Source organism: Hyperolius riggenbachi, chromosome 9 (genome assembly GCF_040937935.1).
Source record: "Hyperolius riggenbachi isolate aHypRig1 chromosome 9, aHypRig1.pri, whole genome shotgun sequence".
In the NCBI taxonomy this organism is placed as follows: domain Eukaryota; kingdom Metazoa; phylum Chordata; class Amphibia; order Anura; family Hyperoliidae; genus Hyperolius; species Hyperolius riggenbachi.
In genome coordinates, this window is record NC_090654.1 from 168442827 (window position 1) to 168459952 (window position 17126).

At 41.9% G+C, this 17126-nt stretch overlaps 1 protein-coding gene across 1 annotated transcript in view; it reads left to right on the forward strand.

Moving 5' to 3' along the window:
• LOC137533581 (voltage-dependent calcium channel subunit alpha-2/delta-3-like) overlaps positions 1-17126 on the forward strand; it is a 1358331-nt gene that overhangs the window by 1139036 nt on the left and 202169 nt on the right. Inside the window, exon 12 of the mRNA XM_068254939.1 lies at positions 11615-11693. Within this exon, the coding sequence (XP_068111040.1) occupies positions 11615-11693 (79 nt within the window). The remainder of the gene's footprint in view (positions 1-11614; positions 11694-17126) is intronic.

Consider the following 17126-nt stretch of genomic DNA (forward strand, 5'->3'; position numbering starts at 1 on the left):
TCTGTCTTTAAAGATTACGTTCATGAAGTCTGAAGGTGGCTTATGTAATGGTGTCTGACTGAGAATTGAATTGGATATCTGCTAATCAGCTTATGCATAGCATAAACAAACACAGGACTTGGAGACTGGCTGGAAGATGCAGTTATGCTTTAATGTCTTTTGCCAGTGTTCCATCTTCCTCCTGAAGTGTACTGTGTGTTTTCTGTTCTCTCACTACTTCCTATTGTAAAGAAAGCAGGCACGTCAGCAGCTGCATTGCCTGAAGCGGACATTATAAGACAGCTGGGTTACACACGTCACATGACAGCCTTGGCTCTGTCACCATCCTGCACCAAAGGCTGGCCTGCTCTGAGATGTCATTAATTCATCTTAACTATGAGCTTACCCACTTGGCTTGGCAGCAGCAATATAGCAGATTCAGGACAAACTTATCTTGGGGTGGATAATTTGTTCGGTCTCAGGGGGCTTCTGGTTTTTTAATAATGTGGTAATAGAAATTCTATTCGATTGCCATTTGAATAGTCTAATTACAGCCGCTAATTTAAATTGTAGGCAGTAGAAAAGATGGAGGTTAATTTAGGGCCTCTGGAGTCTTTTCACTTTCACTTACAGATAGAAATCAGGTAACAGTTTGTAGCTAATTACGCCAGTGAATTAAATATTTAGTCCCTCTTAATTTCTCTGCAGGAACAGGTAGGATGCCAGACCGCAGTGTCTGAAAAGTCAGATTTAATTTTTTAATAACAGATAAATTGTTAAAGCAATGTGATATTGTGCAGAGGAGATTATCCGGGCTAGGTGACTGCAGTCACGTTTGAATAGTTTATCCTGCTAATGACTGCAGGAATAATTCACTGCCATGTAGTCGCTACTCGAAACGCTTAAAGAGAACCTGAACTGAAAATTAAAAGTCAAAATAAGCATACGCAGGTCATACTTACCTCCTGTGTAGTCTACTCCTCAATCTCTTTCTCCTCTCCCGCATCCTGTTTGTCCACTGTGATCGATAAAATTCTCCATCCTCCATCTTGAAAATGGCCATTACTCCATAACAGTCTCCTGGTCAGCACACTGTTAAACTGTAATATTGACCACTTGAGCCATAGGGAAACATGGACATTACCTTGCACATTCAGTTGTAACTGACAGCAGCTGATATATAACTGAAAGCAACTGATATGTTTCAGTTCTGACAAAATATTGTCAGAACTGGAAGGGATCACTGTAAGAAGAAAAAGGTGAGCTTCTGAGAGGAGCCGAGAGCGAAGTAAGTATGTAATATTCATTTGAAGCTACGTCATGTGTTTATTTTAAATAATTTTGCTCAGTTCAGGTTCCCTTTAAACAAAGAAACAGAAACAGCCACTGTTGATGCAATTGAACTTTGTGGCAATCTAAATGAGAAGTTAACTGAATGCAGTCCTTTTGTAAAATATTTCATGAATTTGTTAACATTTAAATTGCATTCCCTCTAAACACAAAGAAATTTAGCCTAAAGAAAAAAAAAAATCTGGAAAATATTTTACATCTCCAAAATTCCAGGGATGATAACCCAGCAAGGGCTTGATTCACTAAACCGTGATAACTGATATCACTGTCGCGCTAGCGTTTTGCACACATTATAATGCACGTAATGTTTTGCAAGTTTTCGTGCGTTATCGTGCACAAAACATTATGCGTGTTATAACACGCGCAAAACGCTAGCGCGACCAATATATCAGTTATGCAAGTATGCATGTCAGTACCACATAAGCAATCATTTAGAAATGTCAGAAGTTTTAAATTGCTTTGACTGATGGGGAACACACTCTACTGCTTTTAAAAATGTCATACATACGTGTACATAACCATAATAGCATGAACAGGCATTTTTGGAAATCTAAGTTGCAAGTGCGTATGGGCCATTGTGTGTCACCTTAATTGTTTCTTCTTAGCCAGGGCTGGTTCTAGAATTTTTGTTGTCTGAAGTGAGTCCATCAGCCCACTCCCTCCCCCCAAGTAAGAAGTGTGGCCAGTCTTCACTCACTTGTATGCAGCTAAGCTTCATGTTTACTTGCTTTCCTAGAATTCTGTTTTAAGTAATTTTTTTCCACCACATAGCATCTGTCTATAAATATCTTACATAATAGAAATATATTTTATTTCCTATCTTATAATGGTGTTTTTTATGATGAAAATGGACATATTGTAATAGCTTTCACCCTGCAGAAATCACTCAGCCTTCCGCACCTAATTTTTCATCAGTGAGCAAGATGTTGATGGCACTTTGTTGATACTACCACAAGCTCATAAATAAGAAAACAAATAACCTGTGGTTATTCTTTGAGGTGATTTTAATGTACATGGTTGATGGAGTGCAAATATTTTCCAAAAATGGTTCATGATCTATTACCTAAAACTTATTATCATTCAGGTTTCCTCGATGATCTGATTTCTGCCAGGCTTTCAGTCACTTTGTCACTTTTATTGGCATGATTCTCCATGTCTGCTACATATACAACAACAACAACAAATAACATTTGTAAAGCGCTTTTCTCCCGTGGGACTCAAAGCGCATAAGCATGGCTCCGACCATCGTGGTACAGAGGAAGAATTTTATAAATCTGGAAATGCCAGGCTAAACAGGTGGCTTTTCAGTCTGGATTTGAATAGCTCCAGGGATGGTGCTGTCTTTACTGGGTGTGGTAGGGAGTTCCAAAGAGTAGGGGCAGCATGACAGAAGGCTCTGTCTCCAGATTTTTTGAGGTGCACTCTGGGAGTGACCAAGTTTATAGAACTTGCTGATCTGAGGTTGTGAGAGGTGTGGTGCAGCTTCAGCAAGTCCTTCATGTATCCAGGGCCCAGATTGTGCAGGGATTTGAATGTCAGCAGTCCAATCTTGAAGAGTATTCTCCATTCTACTGGTAGCCAGTGCAGTGAGCGAAGGATCGGTGTAATGTGACAGTGGCGAGGCTGGTTTGTTAGCAATCTGGCAGCAGCATTCTGCACTAATTGCAGGCGACGCAGGTCCTTTTTGGGGAGGCCAGCATAAAGGGCATTGCAGTAGTCCAGCCGTGATGTGATGAAGGCGTGGACTAGGGTTTGAAGATCCTCTGGGGGAATCAGATGTTTAATCTTTGCAATGTTCTTCAGATGAAAAAAGGAAGATTTAACTACAGATGAAATTTGGTTTCTGAAACTCAATTCCCCATCGATTAGTACGCCAAGGCTGCGCACAAGGTTGGAGCTGTTTATGTCTGAATTCCCAATCCTGATTGGTGTTGCTTTAGGATAGAGCTGTTTTGATGGCGGGCACTGGCTTTGGACAAACAGGACCTCAGTTTTGTCAGCATTCAGTTCAGTTTCAACCAGTTATCATTCATCCATGCCTGAAGCTCAGCTAAGCAAGAGTTTATTTTTGGGTACTAGATGACTGTTAAATATTACTGTTCTCCTTTTTCAACAAAGTATGATGTCATTTACTATGTCTTAGAGACTATGGTAGCCATATTTTTAAATTTATGAATATATCGTTGATTGTTTTCACTGTGTTTAACAATAGGCACAGCTGTCTTTGGTAAGATACAGTATGTGTATTTTTACTTCCCTTCCACAGTCACAGAGTGACACTAAGGCCCTTATTCAATTCACTCCTTCTCTTACATTTTCTTCCAGAATATAATTTTCACCTGCTTGAAATATCTTTTCAGGACTCTCCAATTTAAAAAGTGCCATAAAGTAAGTAGCAAAGTAATGTCAAAAGTATTTTCTTGCTTGGTGGTGGTTTAAAAAGCATTTTATTGATTGAGTGTGAAAATATCATCTTGGATAAAACTTAGGAGAAAACATGAAACAATACCAGTGGCGCCGACCAGGTAGCCACAGCCACAGGGCTCCGGCTCTCTCACTCTATTTTCTCCTCTTTTCCCCTGGACCCCAGCCGAAATGAACATCTAGTAACCACCCATGGCTCCCCACACCATCGGCTGCATGTGCAGCTCTCTGGCTCCCCGGGCTCGCACAGTGTCGCCATGTGGATCCGCCGAGAGTCAGCTGACATGCTGACCTGCAGAAGATCCGCTGTGACCTCCACCGGCTGCCCAGCTCCGTGGGCTTGTCTGCAGGAAGGAGGGATGACACGCAGGTTTCGCCTGGACGCCTCCTAGCTGATCGGCGCTCCTCTTCGGCTGGGGGGGATTTTGGATGCGGCTTCCTCTTCTGCCGCTGCCCCGGACTGTCCGCTGCCGGGACGGAGGAATGCCAAGACAGGCAACCGCCATGAGACTGCGGGGCCGACCCGGCTCTCAGGGCTACTGCCGCTCACCGCCCACCTCTATTGGCTTCACCGGCTCTCTGCGCCGGACTCCTCACCGACGCCTGCTGCTCTCCACGCCGCTGTTCACAGCCGCAGGGGATCTGGGACTCTAGCCTCTCCACGTGGGCTACAGCCACCCTCACAACGCTAGCTGCAACTTTTTTTCACCGCCCAGGTATGTGACTCAGGGCAGCACCACTGCTATTACCGCCACTGAAGCCACTCAATTGCTGCCGAATGCCAACCATTGCAATACAGGCCTTTTCTTTCTTTCGGCCTCAGGCCTCCAACCCACCTCGCTGGACTAGGCCGCAAGCCAGGAGCTGGATTTTGGAGCACAGCCACATGGAACTGCCAGCCATACCACCAGTCAGCAGGTCACTGCTGCGGCACCAGGACTCACCTCTTTCTCTGCACTTCTTTTCTCTCTTTATCTATTCCTCTCTTTCTCTCTCTCTCTTCCTCTATCTACTCTTTTCCAGGACACTGCAGGGCATCTGGAGCTGCTGTGGAGCGAGCGAGTGCCGTCGATAGTTGGCAGGCTGCTCCCCTCACATAGCACTCCAGACTTCCCCACGCATCCTTCACTATGGTTATGTGCGTTATGTATATATAGGTAGATGCTTACTGTGTATACTGTACCTGATTGTATGTGTTGGACCGCATGTATGTGTTGTACCATCTCCGACCCTGTATGAGCCAAAAATAATTCCGGGTACAACCCCTGTTGTACTTGGCAAAATAAATATGATTCTGATTCTGAAATGAATATAAGTTTATGACAATATTGGTGCATATCGATTAATCTCAGTATCGGTGCAGCCCTGGGTTGCTGTCAGAGAGAAAAACTTTATAGTTTATATGTAGAGGAAAGAGAATCTGAAAACAACTCTATCTAACCCATAGTTACAGACACTGGAAGTGACAATCTTCTTAGTCTCCAAAGAAAATAAATAAAGATATGACTGTCACTTCTGGCTGATGTGATAAAATATGAAATGATTCTTTCATTTTTTCCAAAGCAGTCTCCAAGTTCTCCTGCCTTTTTGACCTGGACACTTTGCTATGGTGAACCTAAACTATTGAGTTTAGATCTGCCGTAGGAATGCATCCAAACTGTCTCATTGTCCCTGTCCTGTACATTAACTCGTCTACATGGTTCAGGTTTGACAGCAAAGTTCATATTTCTTTGAGTTTATTTTATGCCTTCGTAAACTGTAGCATTGATGTTCTTTGTAGAAATAAAACATGGGAGATGGAATGTCCTGTTCTAAGTAATAGGAGTCATTATAAAACAGATAAGCGCTTAGCTGGGGGCCACAATTGGGCTTTTACTCTCTGACACATAAAATCCAAACACGGATATAGATTAAATCTTCCTGGAAACTTGTTTTCTTCATTCTCAGCTAAATGGATAGTGACAGAAAAAATACGAGTAAATATATATGGCTTAGCAAGAGATTAAAGTAATAAAGCTGCTTATTTTTTTCTGCTGAGCTAGCTTTCATACAGCAAGCCCAATTCTTATGAAAAGGCTATGGGCCTCACCACAATGAAAAGGGGCTTATGGCCTCTTTAATATCTGGACTATATTTGAATAATTAAAGAAGTGGGCAGTTGATCCTTATTTTTTTCAGCCTGAAGTCCCTCTTTATCGCTCTGAACATGCTGTTTTCTGCAGCTTCTTATTTTATCTGGGGTATAGGGGAGGATATTTTTCCCCTGTCTTGTGTCTGATTGCTAACAGATCTATTTGTACAATGGATTGTTACCCTGTGGGACATTGCCTGTCTAAGCAGGACACAAAAAGTAGAGACAACTGAACTCCAGACTCACAAGACAAAAATGTGTAATGTATTCAAAATTTACAAAATAAAAAAAAATAGTTAAAATTAAAAAAATATATACCTTAATATACAATGCCTGATATTTCAGGCCTCTGAATGCCAATGGAGGTAGCTGTTTATTCTGCAGCCTGCCACCTTCTCCTGAGCCATTCTACAGTGCCTGCTGCAACTTACATCAAGAATAATGGGGCATACTCCAATATTAGTAGGCACAAATGAATGTCGTGTGTTGAAGGTGGGGTGAATGATGGCTGTCCTGGTGACCAAGGCCGGCATGAGGTCTGGTGTAACAGGCCAAGTTTTTACATTTTAGTTAATGACTTGCAAAAACAATAAGTGACCCAATCAACCACCTCTTCTGCATTCTGGGAAATAATAGTGTTCTTCTGCAGAAGATCACATATGCCATGGCCATTGAAATGACATACCACCACAACCCCGAGTACCTCTTACCTCTTAGATACCTAATACTTCACAACCCCCAGAGCCTCTGCCTGTCATGTTTGTTGTAGTGAGTAATCAGCCAAGGAGTATTGCCAGAAATGTCTGTGACATTTCACCGACACACTGACTGTCTGATATTCCCGACACTAACTCACAGTAAGGTTAGGTAACACTGGTTTGTTGGTGTAACACTGTACGCTAATCACTCAGTGTCACAAATGTCCATGACACTGTATAATATTTTTTTAAGGACACAATGATTGTCTCATATCACCAACAGTCAGTCAGGGCTAATTCTAGGTACAATGAGGCCTCAGGGAAAATTAACCTGGAAGCCCCATGACAGGACCCCGCCCCAACCCCCCCCCCCACACACACACACACACTCACACAGCAGCATTAGGGGCTGCCGCCACCCCCCAGGTCTCCCCACAACTTTATTTTGATCCCCAAAGCCTCTTCCGTAGCAGGTTACAAGCTCCTCCATATGTCTGAGGCTCTGTGCACTCTGGTCTTCATGGTCACAGGGGAGCTTCTCCTCTGTAACTTGGTGCATGTTATTATGTTTAGCATGCACCAGGTCATGGAAGAGTGCGCCCCTGTGAGGATTAAAAAGGGAGACACACAGTTTTGTTGGTGTAACACTGCACGCTAATCACTCGGTGCCAAAAACACTGTATTCAGGACACACTGACTGGCTGTCTGATATCACAAACAGTAACTCATAGTAAGGTTAGGTGATGCAAGTGTTGGTGTGACACAGAGCTCTGACGGGGCTACATATGCTGACAGTCTGATGTTATGTTGGGTGAGGAATGTGACGTATGCGCAGTCACCCTCCAATTCCTGTTCCCTTTGTCATGCAGTTTACCATTCAGCCTCAGACCCTCAGGGAATCCTGAAGGCAGTCAGCACTGCAGGCAAAGTAACTTTTTAAATTGGCTGGTGAGTCCACACACAGTCCAATTTCGATATACAATTGATACAATCTGGGCTCTCATATAGAGGCCAGGTCGCTGTCACCAATCCGCAATAAAGCGTGTAAATGCACTAAGTCTAACTCTAGCTAAATCCAGTAGGAAAAAGGGTTAAATTTACAATCTTTCTAGAGATAGCAAAACTACCGATATTAATATCAAAACTTTTACGATAACGTCTCTAAGGAGATGCGAATCCTTTTGGCGGAAATTTTCAGAACAGCACTTAGACAAACTATTTTTTAATCATTTATTTAAAGAAATAATGCAGTACTAAATATAGCAAATTAAACAAATCGATACAGTAATAATAAAGATTAAATGGGAAAATAACTAATGAGTCCTTTTGCGGTAATAAGTCCAACAGAAGTGTAACGATCGGTGTCAGCACACAGAGAGAATCTGATTATTGGTGATCTGCAGTATCACCAAGAATACAGATATATACCTGATTATTGCTGATCTGCAGAATCACCGATAATCCAAGTATAACTAACCTCTGGACACTTAGATAGTGTGAGTGTTTGGTGCAACAGTAATGACTTTGAGTAAAACCACCCGAGGAGCAGGTGGTTTTTGGCAGTATGGGCGATACTGCCTTTTGAGAAGTACAAGAGCCTTCCAGCAGCCTGAGACCTCCAAAGGGGTGGAGTCCCAGGCTGAAGGTAGGAGGGACCTGTGAGTGAGTGACACTTGAAGGTGGATGTCACTAGCAGGTCTGGAGACTATCTCTTAAAGGAGAGAGATAGCTCTCGAGGTCGGGCAAGCCAGGTCGGCAACACACAGACAGATAAGGTACAGAGACAGTAGGCTGATTCGGTATCCAAGGCAGGCAGGGTTGGCAACAGATAATCAGATATGCGTAGGTACCGAATCAGAGAGAAGAGGGATAGTCAGGAGCATTAGGTCATAACAGATATCAAACAATGCCTAGTCTTGGGTGTGAGGTCCGTGGTCTCTACACCCTGGAACTAGTCTGGGGTATACTAAGATGGTACACAGTATCCCTAGTCTTGGGTGTGAGGTCCGCGGTCTCTACACCCTGGAACTAGTCTGAAGTATAACAAAATGATAACACAAGTCCCTAAGCTTGGGTGTGAGGTCCATGGTCTCGACACCCTGGAACTAGTCTGAATAATAACACAGTGATAACACAAGTTCCATAATCTTGGGTGTGAGGTCCGTGGTCTCGACACCTGGAACTAGTCTGAATAATAACACAATGATAAGCAGAAGTAATCTGGCTCAGTGTGAATTTCCAGATCCTCCTGGTTCAAACACACTGTAGGATTTGACTAAGGTCTGAGTGCTTCCACGTAGTGTTCGCAACGGCAGACCACTTGAGACTGAGCAGCAGTAACTATATATAGAGCAGCGCTCTCCGGCGCCACCCATCAGTGATTGACCAATAGTCACTTGCTCTGAGGTCAGCTGACCCGCTTGGTCAGCTGATCCTTCCTTGGCTGTCATAAATGTTCTGCCTCTCAGCGCGCGCACGCGGATTCCTGAATCTGTGTGAACTAACAGACCCAGCCACACCAGACGCACGCTGCTGCGTGCAAACCGCCGCGCGGCTTTTCCACGTTTCCTTACAAGAAGATATGAAGTCCAGTTATGGAAAGTTCTGTGGAATGGATAGAAGTCTTTGAATGAAATGCCAATCCTTTTGATGATAGATGGATGGCTGGACAAAAGACTCCCCTCTGTGTCCAGCAGTGTTGTTTTAACTCTTTCTCTGCCAGAGGGCGTAGTTGGAAAAGGAGATGGGGTGTGTGCCTTCTCCCGCCCTTTGTCATGACAAGCAGAAAGAATATGCAATAACTGGGAATGGTCATAACTCGGCGACAGCCGGCTATAGCCCGCAGCGAGTGATACAGGCACGCTTCTGGTGTTCTCTCTGTCACACAGGTACCAAACACGTGTGCATTTGTTTATTCCACTGCGGAGCACACTGTTGCTAGCTTTCAGAAGGTGTAATTGTCATGCTCAGTGGTCCAACCGCACACAAACCATATTTAATAATTGTCTGCTAATTTTGAAATGGCTAGCATCAAAAGAAAACTGATTAATTTAGTAAAATGTCTGAATGACTTATTCCTTCATATCAAGGTGAATCAAAAGTAATTTCTCTACTCTGGTCAGGCTACGTGCAGGAATGTGGACCTGGATGATTTTACGATGTATCCCTGTATCCTGCTTCTTATCAGAAGCCTTTTTTAGTAGATCTGTGCTATGTGGATGGCTCTGGTTTTAGGGTTTATTGGGGCTTCCCTAGGGGACCATGACATGTGAGGTGGGTTTGTTGTTTTATGGCCCCCCCTTGATAGCTAAGCTCTTCCTGGGAAGGAGAGGGATTGCTTGGCAATAAACACGAGCATAAACAAACACTCACATTCCCCAGAGCAGGGCTGTTGGATGAAAGAGCACTGATTTTCTAAAAGCAGGCTAATGAATTTAAAAAAAAAAAAAAAAAAAGCAGGCTAATGAATTTAAAGGGGTACTTTAGATCAGATTTTGTGCACATTTTCATGTGCTTGCCACAATGGTGTTCGAAAAATCGTGACAGGGGGTTTATATGTTTATGTGTTAAATGCACTGCACATTTATTCACTCCTGATGAAGGCGTAATGCTGAAATATGTAGAGTATGTCTAGTTAATGCACAGGGTGTATCGTGTACCCCCTCACTGTCCACTTTATTTGTGTCTTGTATATGGGAGGAAGATTCTAAGGGACTGGTTATTTATGCACCTTGATTGATAATTATTATAGGGGAGGACCACTACAATAGTCCTTAGGTCCTTACCTATGTGCATATACCTGCAATTTTTCTCCCTTTGGCATCATACCCTACAATGACGCAAATGTGTTGGTGAGACATACACCAACATGGTCTGTTTTGTATATATATTTGTTTGTTCGCTGTCCATATATTTTATTTTTTATCCTGAACTAATAAAAGTTACATTTTAGTGCTATAGGGGCCTGCCCCGTGAGAGAACACGTATTAGGACTCTCTGATGTGAGTTCAGGTCAAAAAATGGCTCCATGGGAAAGAATAAGGACGTCACGATTGGCCCATATAGTTTGTGTTAGACGGCTGGCAAAGAGTTCTGCCATCCCTGCTGCTGAATAGAGATATCGCTCTGGCAGTTACTTCAGCAAAAAAGGAAGGAGAATAATTCAATGTTATTTGTGGAAGTGAAATTTATATCCTTGTTGGTCTTTTATGATTACTAGATTAGTTTAAAAACCAAAATGTCATTAAGATGACATTAAGTAATACATTTAAATTAAAATATTTAGATTTTTGTTTCATATTTTCTGCTATTTATCTCCTAGATTTAGTACTAAAATAGTTTTTTTTTCTTAACTAGGAAATAATGTATATTACAAATTTTTAAGCTTCCTCAAACAATATGACTGGGTATTTTGTATCTAGAAAAAAATGATTGTTCTAACGCTGTACAGTAAAGATGAAAGAAGTCCTTAATGAGCAAGTGGGCATAACTATCAGGCAATGTATATCAAAAGGTTACAGACAGCATATATTGTACAGCTTAGTTAGCCCCAATAAGCCGTTTTCACATAGATGTGCACTTGTAGTAAGACAGATTCAATCTAATGAACCTCAGTGCAGGCTATCAGGAATTGGATTGTTGCCCCAGTCTACCATAAATGGAAACAATAGTAAATATAAATAATTTTAAAACATGAACATCTATTATACAATAGCAGCTTAGTTGAGCAAATGATTCTAAAGCTGAAATCAATTAGAGAATAGTGATAATGTTGCCACCTTGCGCCACTCCATTTTGATTTTAATCAGAAATCTGATCAGGATTAGGAATTGGTTGAGCTGTTGCACCCACTAACTTTGTACTGATTAATGTTGTATATAAGTACATTGCCATTGATCTGCCACTGCACCTGCCTCTAACCAAATATGTGACTACTTTGGTATAAAATGTCCTTTTTCCAAGATAAAAATCAGTGCTTTATACTTAACTTTTCTCAGTTAAATTTACGCCTACTTGTTCTTCTGCCTTCTAGGTTCGAATATTCACATACTTGATTGGAAGAGAAGTTGCCTTTGCAGATAATCTAAAATGGATGGCATGTGCCAATAAGGGTGAGTCATTTTTGTTTGTGTGTCATAAATAAAGGTTAAAGACTTACAATACAAAAATAAGTGTCGAATTATACCATCAGAGCGTGTATAATATGAGTGCAATGATGAGCTTTATACTCTTGTGGTGAAAATGTAGTATGTACAGCTTATGTAACCTGTAGGAATAAAACAACCTTCTTGTCAGGAGTCAGGCCTGCTCTCCCTCTCTGGCATTGTCATCTTCAGCTGGGGGGCAGAGAATCTTCAGAGTTGTCTGCTCCCATCTTCCATATTCCATGCTGGTAATCAGGCTCCTGCCCTGTGGGCTACATTATCATCCCCTTCCTGCCGATGGTAGTCTGCAGATTCTCAGTCATGGAGAAGCATGGGGTCAGTTTGATTAGGTGATTTGTCGGGCTTGGATTTGCTGTGATCACTTCCTGCTTTAATCTACACATTGATTAAAAATGTCAGATATTTGTAATCAGAGTCTTAAAAATATAATACTCCGAAAAACAAATCATATACTTAAGCTACACATGAGCAATTCTATGGCTTATGTTAATTGGTCAATATAATTCTCCTCAACAAAAGAAGCAAGTTTCTCTTTCTGCGAAGCCTACTGCTAGGATTGTTTTAAGGTTAACGCATTAACAATGTACAGCTCAGATTTGTAAAACAGAGATAGCTTTACTGATATACTGTAATTATGAATAATAATAAATATTTATGTGAAAAATCTAAAATCCTGCAGCAGACAGCATTGATATATAATGTAAAATATACAAATACTAATCTAGCACCAAAAGAGTTACCCTCAGCTCAGCGTCATAGTTTCTGCTTATTTAATATGCAAATGGTTACCGAATGACAAATAGCTGCCAACTTACACCTACTTCCTGCCACTGATTAGGCTGGGAAAGGGGAGGGTAAGCAACAATGCAATTGAGGGAGTATAAGAGTTGTGTTCCCCATGTAATGTGCCTCTGAAAGTAGCTGCCAGAAAACAGAAAACCATAACTTCAAGAGGCTGAGTTACTGTCCTGCTTTGTTTATGGGTGTTGTACTGTCCTGTTATCCTGTGTTATTCAAAAATCTGTGAGTTTGAGATGAGCATGAGTGGGATGAGGAGTCTCTATAGCAGTGACAGGTGACTGATCTCAGTCACATATGAACAGCAGAATGCAAAAATAATTCATCATAATGATGCACCTTCCAAAAAGCAGGAAAGAAAGAACTGATTTTCTCAAAAACTTTACTTTTTTTTCTCAATGGGCTGCTCTTCACAAAACACTGTATGTGTCAGTAAATCATTAACTATGCATATGACATGTTGTTCTGGGCAGTGGGCACTGCTTCCCCACCCTTTGCTCCAATGCCATGGACAGGGGACAATGGCATAGCTACTTGTGGACCCGGGGGTGGGGAGCCACAGCAGAAAAATATTGTATATTAGAGTAGTATGCATTTTCACTTAAGGTATCTACATATAGACACCTTGCTTACTTTTGCCTTTTTCAATGTGTGTTTACTTTAAGCTTTTTTAAGGAGAGCTCAATGCAATTCAGTTGGCTTCACCAGATGTTTGAACTATTACTGTATTTTTACCAAATAAAAAAAAAATGACCACCACAAGAAAAACTTACCAAAGTTGTCAGCTGTTCTCCATAGAGCAGCCTCCTTGGCAACTTCTACTACTAGTTGTTTCACTACTGCAAAATTTAAACATTTTTAGGAGTTGTTCTCAGTAGTGGAGATCATATTGTATGACATTTTAACAGGGGCGTAACTAGAAATCACTGGGCCCCCCTGTGAAAATCTGGATGCCCCCCCCCCCAGCCATAGGTGCCAAATAATCGTAATGGGGCAGTGTTTCACTGTAATATAATTGTAATGGGGCAGTGCTTCACCATAAAATAATCATAACGCAGCAATGTTTCACCATAAAATAATCACTCACCTGGCAGTGAGTCTCTTCTTCTGGCCAGCCTCTGGCGCACAGCTCCCCCAACAATCTTCCTGCAGCAAATCTCCCGCGCTGACAGTCAGAGAACAGAGCTATGGGAAGATGGCACTCAAAGCCCTGTACTGGAGACACAAATAGTCTCCAGTGCAGGGCTTTGGATGCCATCTTCCTGTAGCCCTGCTCTGCCTCCTGTTAGACTCCCGCAGGCTAAGGTGAGCTGCCGGCTGCGGAGAATGAACTGGTGCGGCATCTATTAGATGCCGTGGACAGTTCATCACCTGGGGGTCCTGCAATCGGGCGGCAGCGCTGCCCCTGCACATGGCTCTTCTGTCCCCCAAAATGGTCCCGGGAGAGCCCCAGAGGGGCCCCGGGCCCCCCTGCAGCTGAAGAGGGGTTGCATACCCTATAGTTACGCCCCTGCATTTTAAACTGCTGCAATTATGTTCTTTTTTCCTCCTATTTATATAGCAAAGTGCCTTCCTGTTGGAACCTTGTACAACTTCTTCATGTAGTAAATAATGGGAGACCTAAGCTGAGGCAATCTAATGAATTATGCCATTTATAAATACATTTAACCTACAATCATATTAGTAAGCTTTGAGGAAGCTAGATGAATTGTTCTTCTTTAAGTAAACATATACATCTTGCATTATCTTGCTCCATAGCAATTGGATCTGCATTGTACTGTGTGCAGTGCAATTTAACTAAGTGTGAATAGACAGAGGTTACTGTAATGAATTTGTTCTGGAACACTGATATATAAAACATTTCTTGAAACAATTATTTGTATATATAATGTGAATATCAGAAGACTGTTCATATTGATGGTTGTAATGTTGTACAGCAGGTCTCTGATGATTGTTGGTGGTCTTGCTCCATCTAAACAATAGCTATTTAATCTAGTGATCTGTCATGAGACAATTCATAAAATTATCTCTACAGCAGCCTGTTGTAATAAAACTCAGTGGTCACAATATTAAACAATATCATACATAATTGAGAGGTAAAAAGAAAAAAAAAACGCAAGGACAACGGGCGGCTAACTGGTGCAGTATTGCTGAATAAGAGATGTTAGACGATACACTTAGTGGAGTAATATTTACAAAAGTAGGTTGCTAATCTGGCAACCACTTGTATAGACTTGTGGAAAATTATCCTCCCCACTCAACCTTGAAACTTTAAATATGGTCGCAGATCTCAGAAAATGAATTTTAATTGAAAAAATTCAAACCTCATCTGGAGTAAAATCAAACAAAACAAATACATAAATAAATAAATAAAATGCAAGAGGCACCCAATCAAAGGTATAAACATCTAAAATCAATTAAAGGACAGGTAATTGAAGGCTTACCTTCAATGATTCATTGAACATAACATTTCAGACTCTTATTCTGCAAAAAAAAATTACAACACGTTTCATGGCTAGCAGCCGCTTCATCGGGTCAATAAACAAAGCAAGGTTCTTGGTAAGATAAAGTTCTGAGTGCCTGTCCATGCGCTTCACCTCACCATAAACCTTGCACTGTTTATTTACCTGATAAAGCATCCACTAGCCATAAAATGCATTGTCAATTTTTTGTGCAGAACAAAGGTCTGAAATCTTATGTGCAGGTAATTATACAAGGTAAGCCTATACTTACCTTCCCTTTAATTGAATTCAATTGTCTATACCTTTAATTGGGCACCTCTGAAATTTTTTTTTAAATATCATGCATAAAGCTGTTTATGTTTAGGGAGTACAGGTATGTACACTGTTTACCTAATGAAGAAACAAAGGTGGATTTGTAAAGTCATTTTAGCTGCTACTGTAAAGTGTAAATCACTCCTGATATTCAAGTCCTTGCTGTTGTACTGAACACCAAATCCCTCAGTTCTCTCCACTCCCCATCAATCATCTGTTCTCCGTCCTGTTGTCTATAGGCAGCTGAGTTATTCAGCGTGTCTCGGGGAAATTAAAGTGCATCTAATTTCTAACTCAGCCCCGGAGTTCAGGCATTAATCCACCAGTGGGTTGGCCAAACACACAGCAGTCAAAGAGGTCACTGGTCCTAAAATCAATTTTACTCAAGGATCATTTCTTCCTTGAGTGCACCGCACAACACACAGCGGTTTGCAAAATTTCCACCTCGCTGGCATTTGGACAGCTCCGTCCTTGTCCTGGCAATAGATCACTAGGGAGCCTCTATCTACCTTGTCTGTATTGTGGCTCCATTTTGTAATAAGAATATGCTAAGCACTTTCAGTACACGTTCTCCGCTAGATCTGAGGCAGAAGTAGGACATATCTTGTGGGAGAGGGTGTTTAATGACGCATATCGGCAACCCATTTTAAATACATTAGAACAATCAAGAGCTAGAAATCCCAGCAGAGGCGTTCATGAAATTGACATTCCATTTTGCCAATGTGCTGTAAGCAAGTAAACTTTTGAAAGTTAAATGACAAAATTAGGTGATTTTAAACAGATCAGTAATTGAAGATTGGTATCTCACATATAGCTTACACTAAACTAAACAGGTGCAGCTTTGCCCTAATCTTTTCATGTAAACTATATGTTAGTAAGCTATACACATATACCGAATAATATAATCAAGCTAGTAATGGGCAGCACGGTGGCGTAGTGGTTAGCGCTCTCGCCTTGCAGCGCTGGGTCCCTGGTTCGAATCCCAGCCAGGTCAACATCTGCAAGGAGTTTGTATGTTCTCCCTGTGTCTGTGTGGGTTTCCTCCGGGTACTTTGGTTTCCTCCCACATCCCAAAAACATACAGCCTAGCATGTACCATTGTGATATGGTATATCACAATGGTACATGCTAGGCTGGCTTCAGCATGTAGCATTGTAGTGTGTTGTGTTGGTGGTATAATGGTAAGGATAGCAGCCTACCACGCGGTAGGCCTGGGTTCGATTCCTGGCCAGTGCCCGGACAAGGTCCTCCAGCCCCCAAGGCTGAGACACCAAAGTGCGCCCCCCCCCCATCCCTCCCAATCCAGCCATCACACACTGATTGCTATTAGACTAAGAGGCATCCCAGGGCCCCCAACACCTTAATCTCTAGTTATCTGGCTTGCAGTCTCTACCATGTATCCCTTTGTCCTATTTCTCTGCGTCAAACACAATAGTGGAATGAAAGCTGAGTGAATTGTGTGCCCCCTCCTACACTGCACCCTGAGGCTGGAGCCTCTCTCGCCTCTACCTCGGCCTGGCCCTGTTCCTGGCCAATGTATGTGAGTTGGCTTTTGAAATCCTGAAATCCTACAAATCCCTAAGCAAGCTCATTTGTCTCTTGGATATATCATAATGGTACATGCTAGGCTGGCTTCAGCATGTAGCATTGTAGTGTGTTGTGTTGGTGGTATAATGGTTAGAATAGCAGCCTACCACGCGGTAGACCTGGGTTCGATTCCTGGCCAATGTATGTAAGTTGGCTTTTGAAATCCTACAAATCTCTAAGCAAGCTCATTTTTCTCTTGGATATATCATAATGGTACATG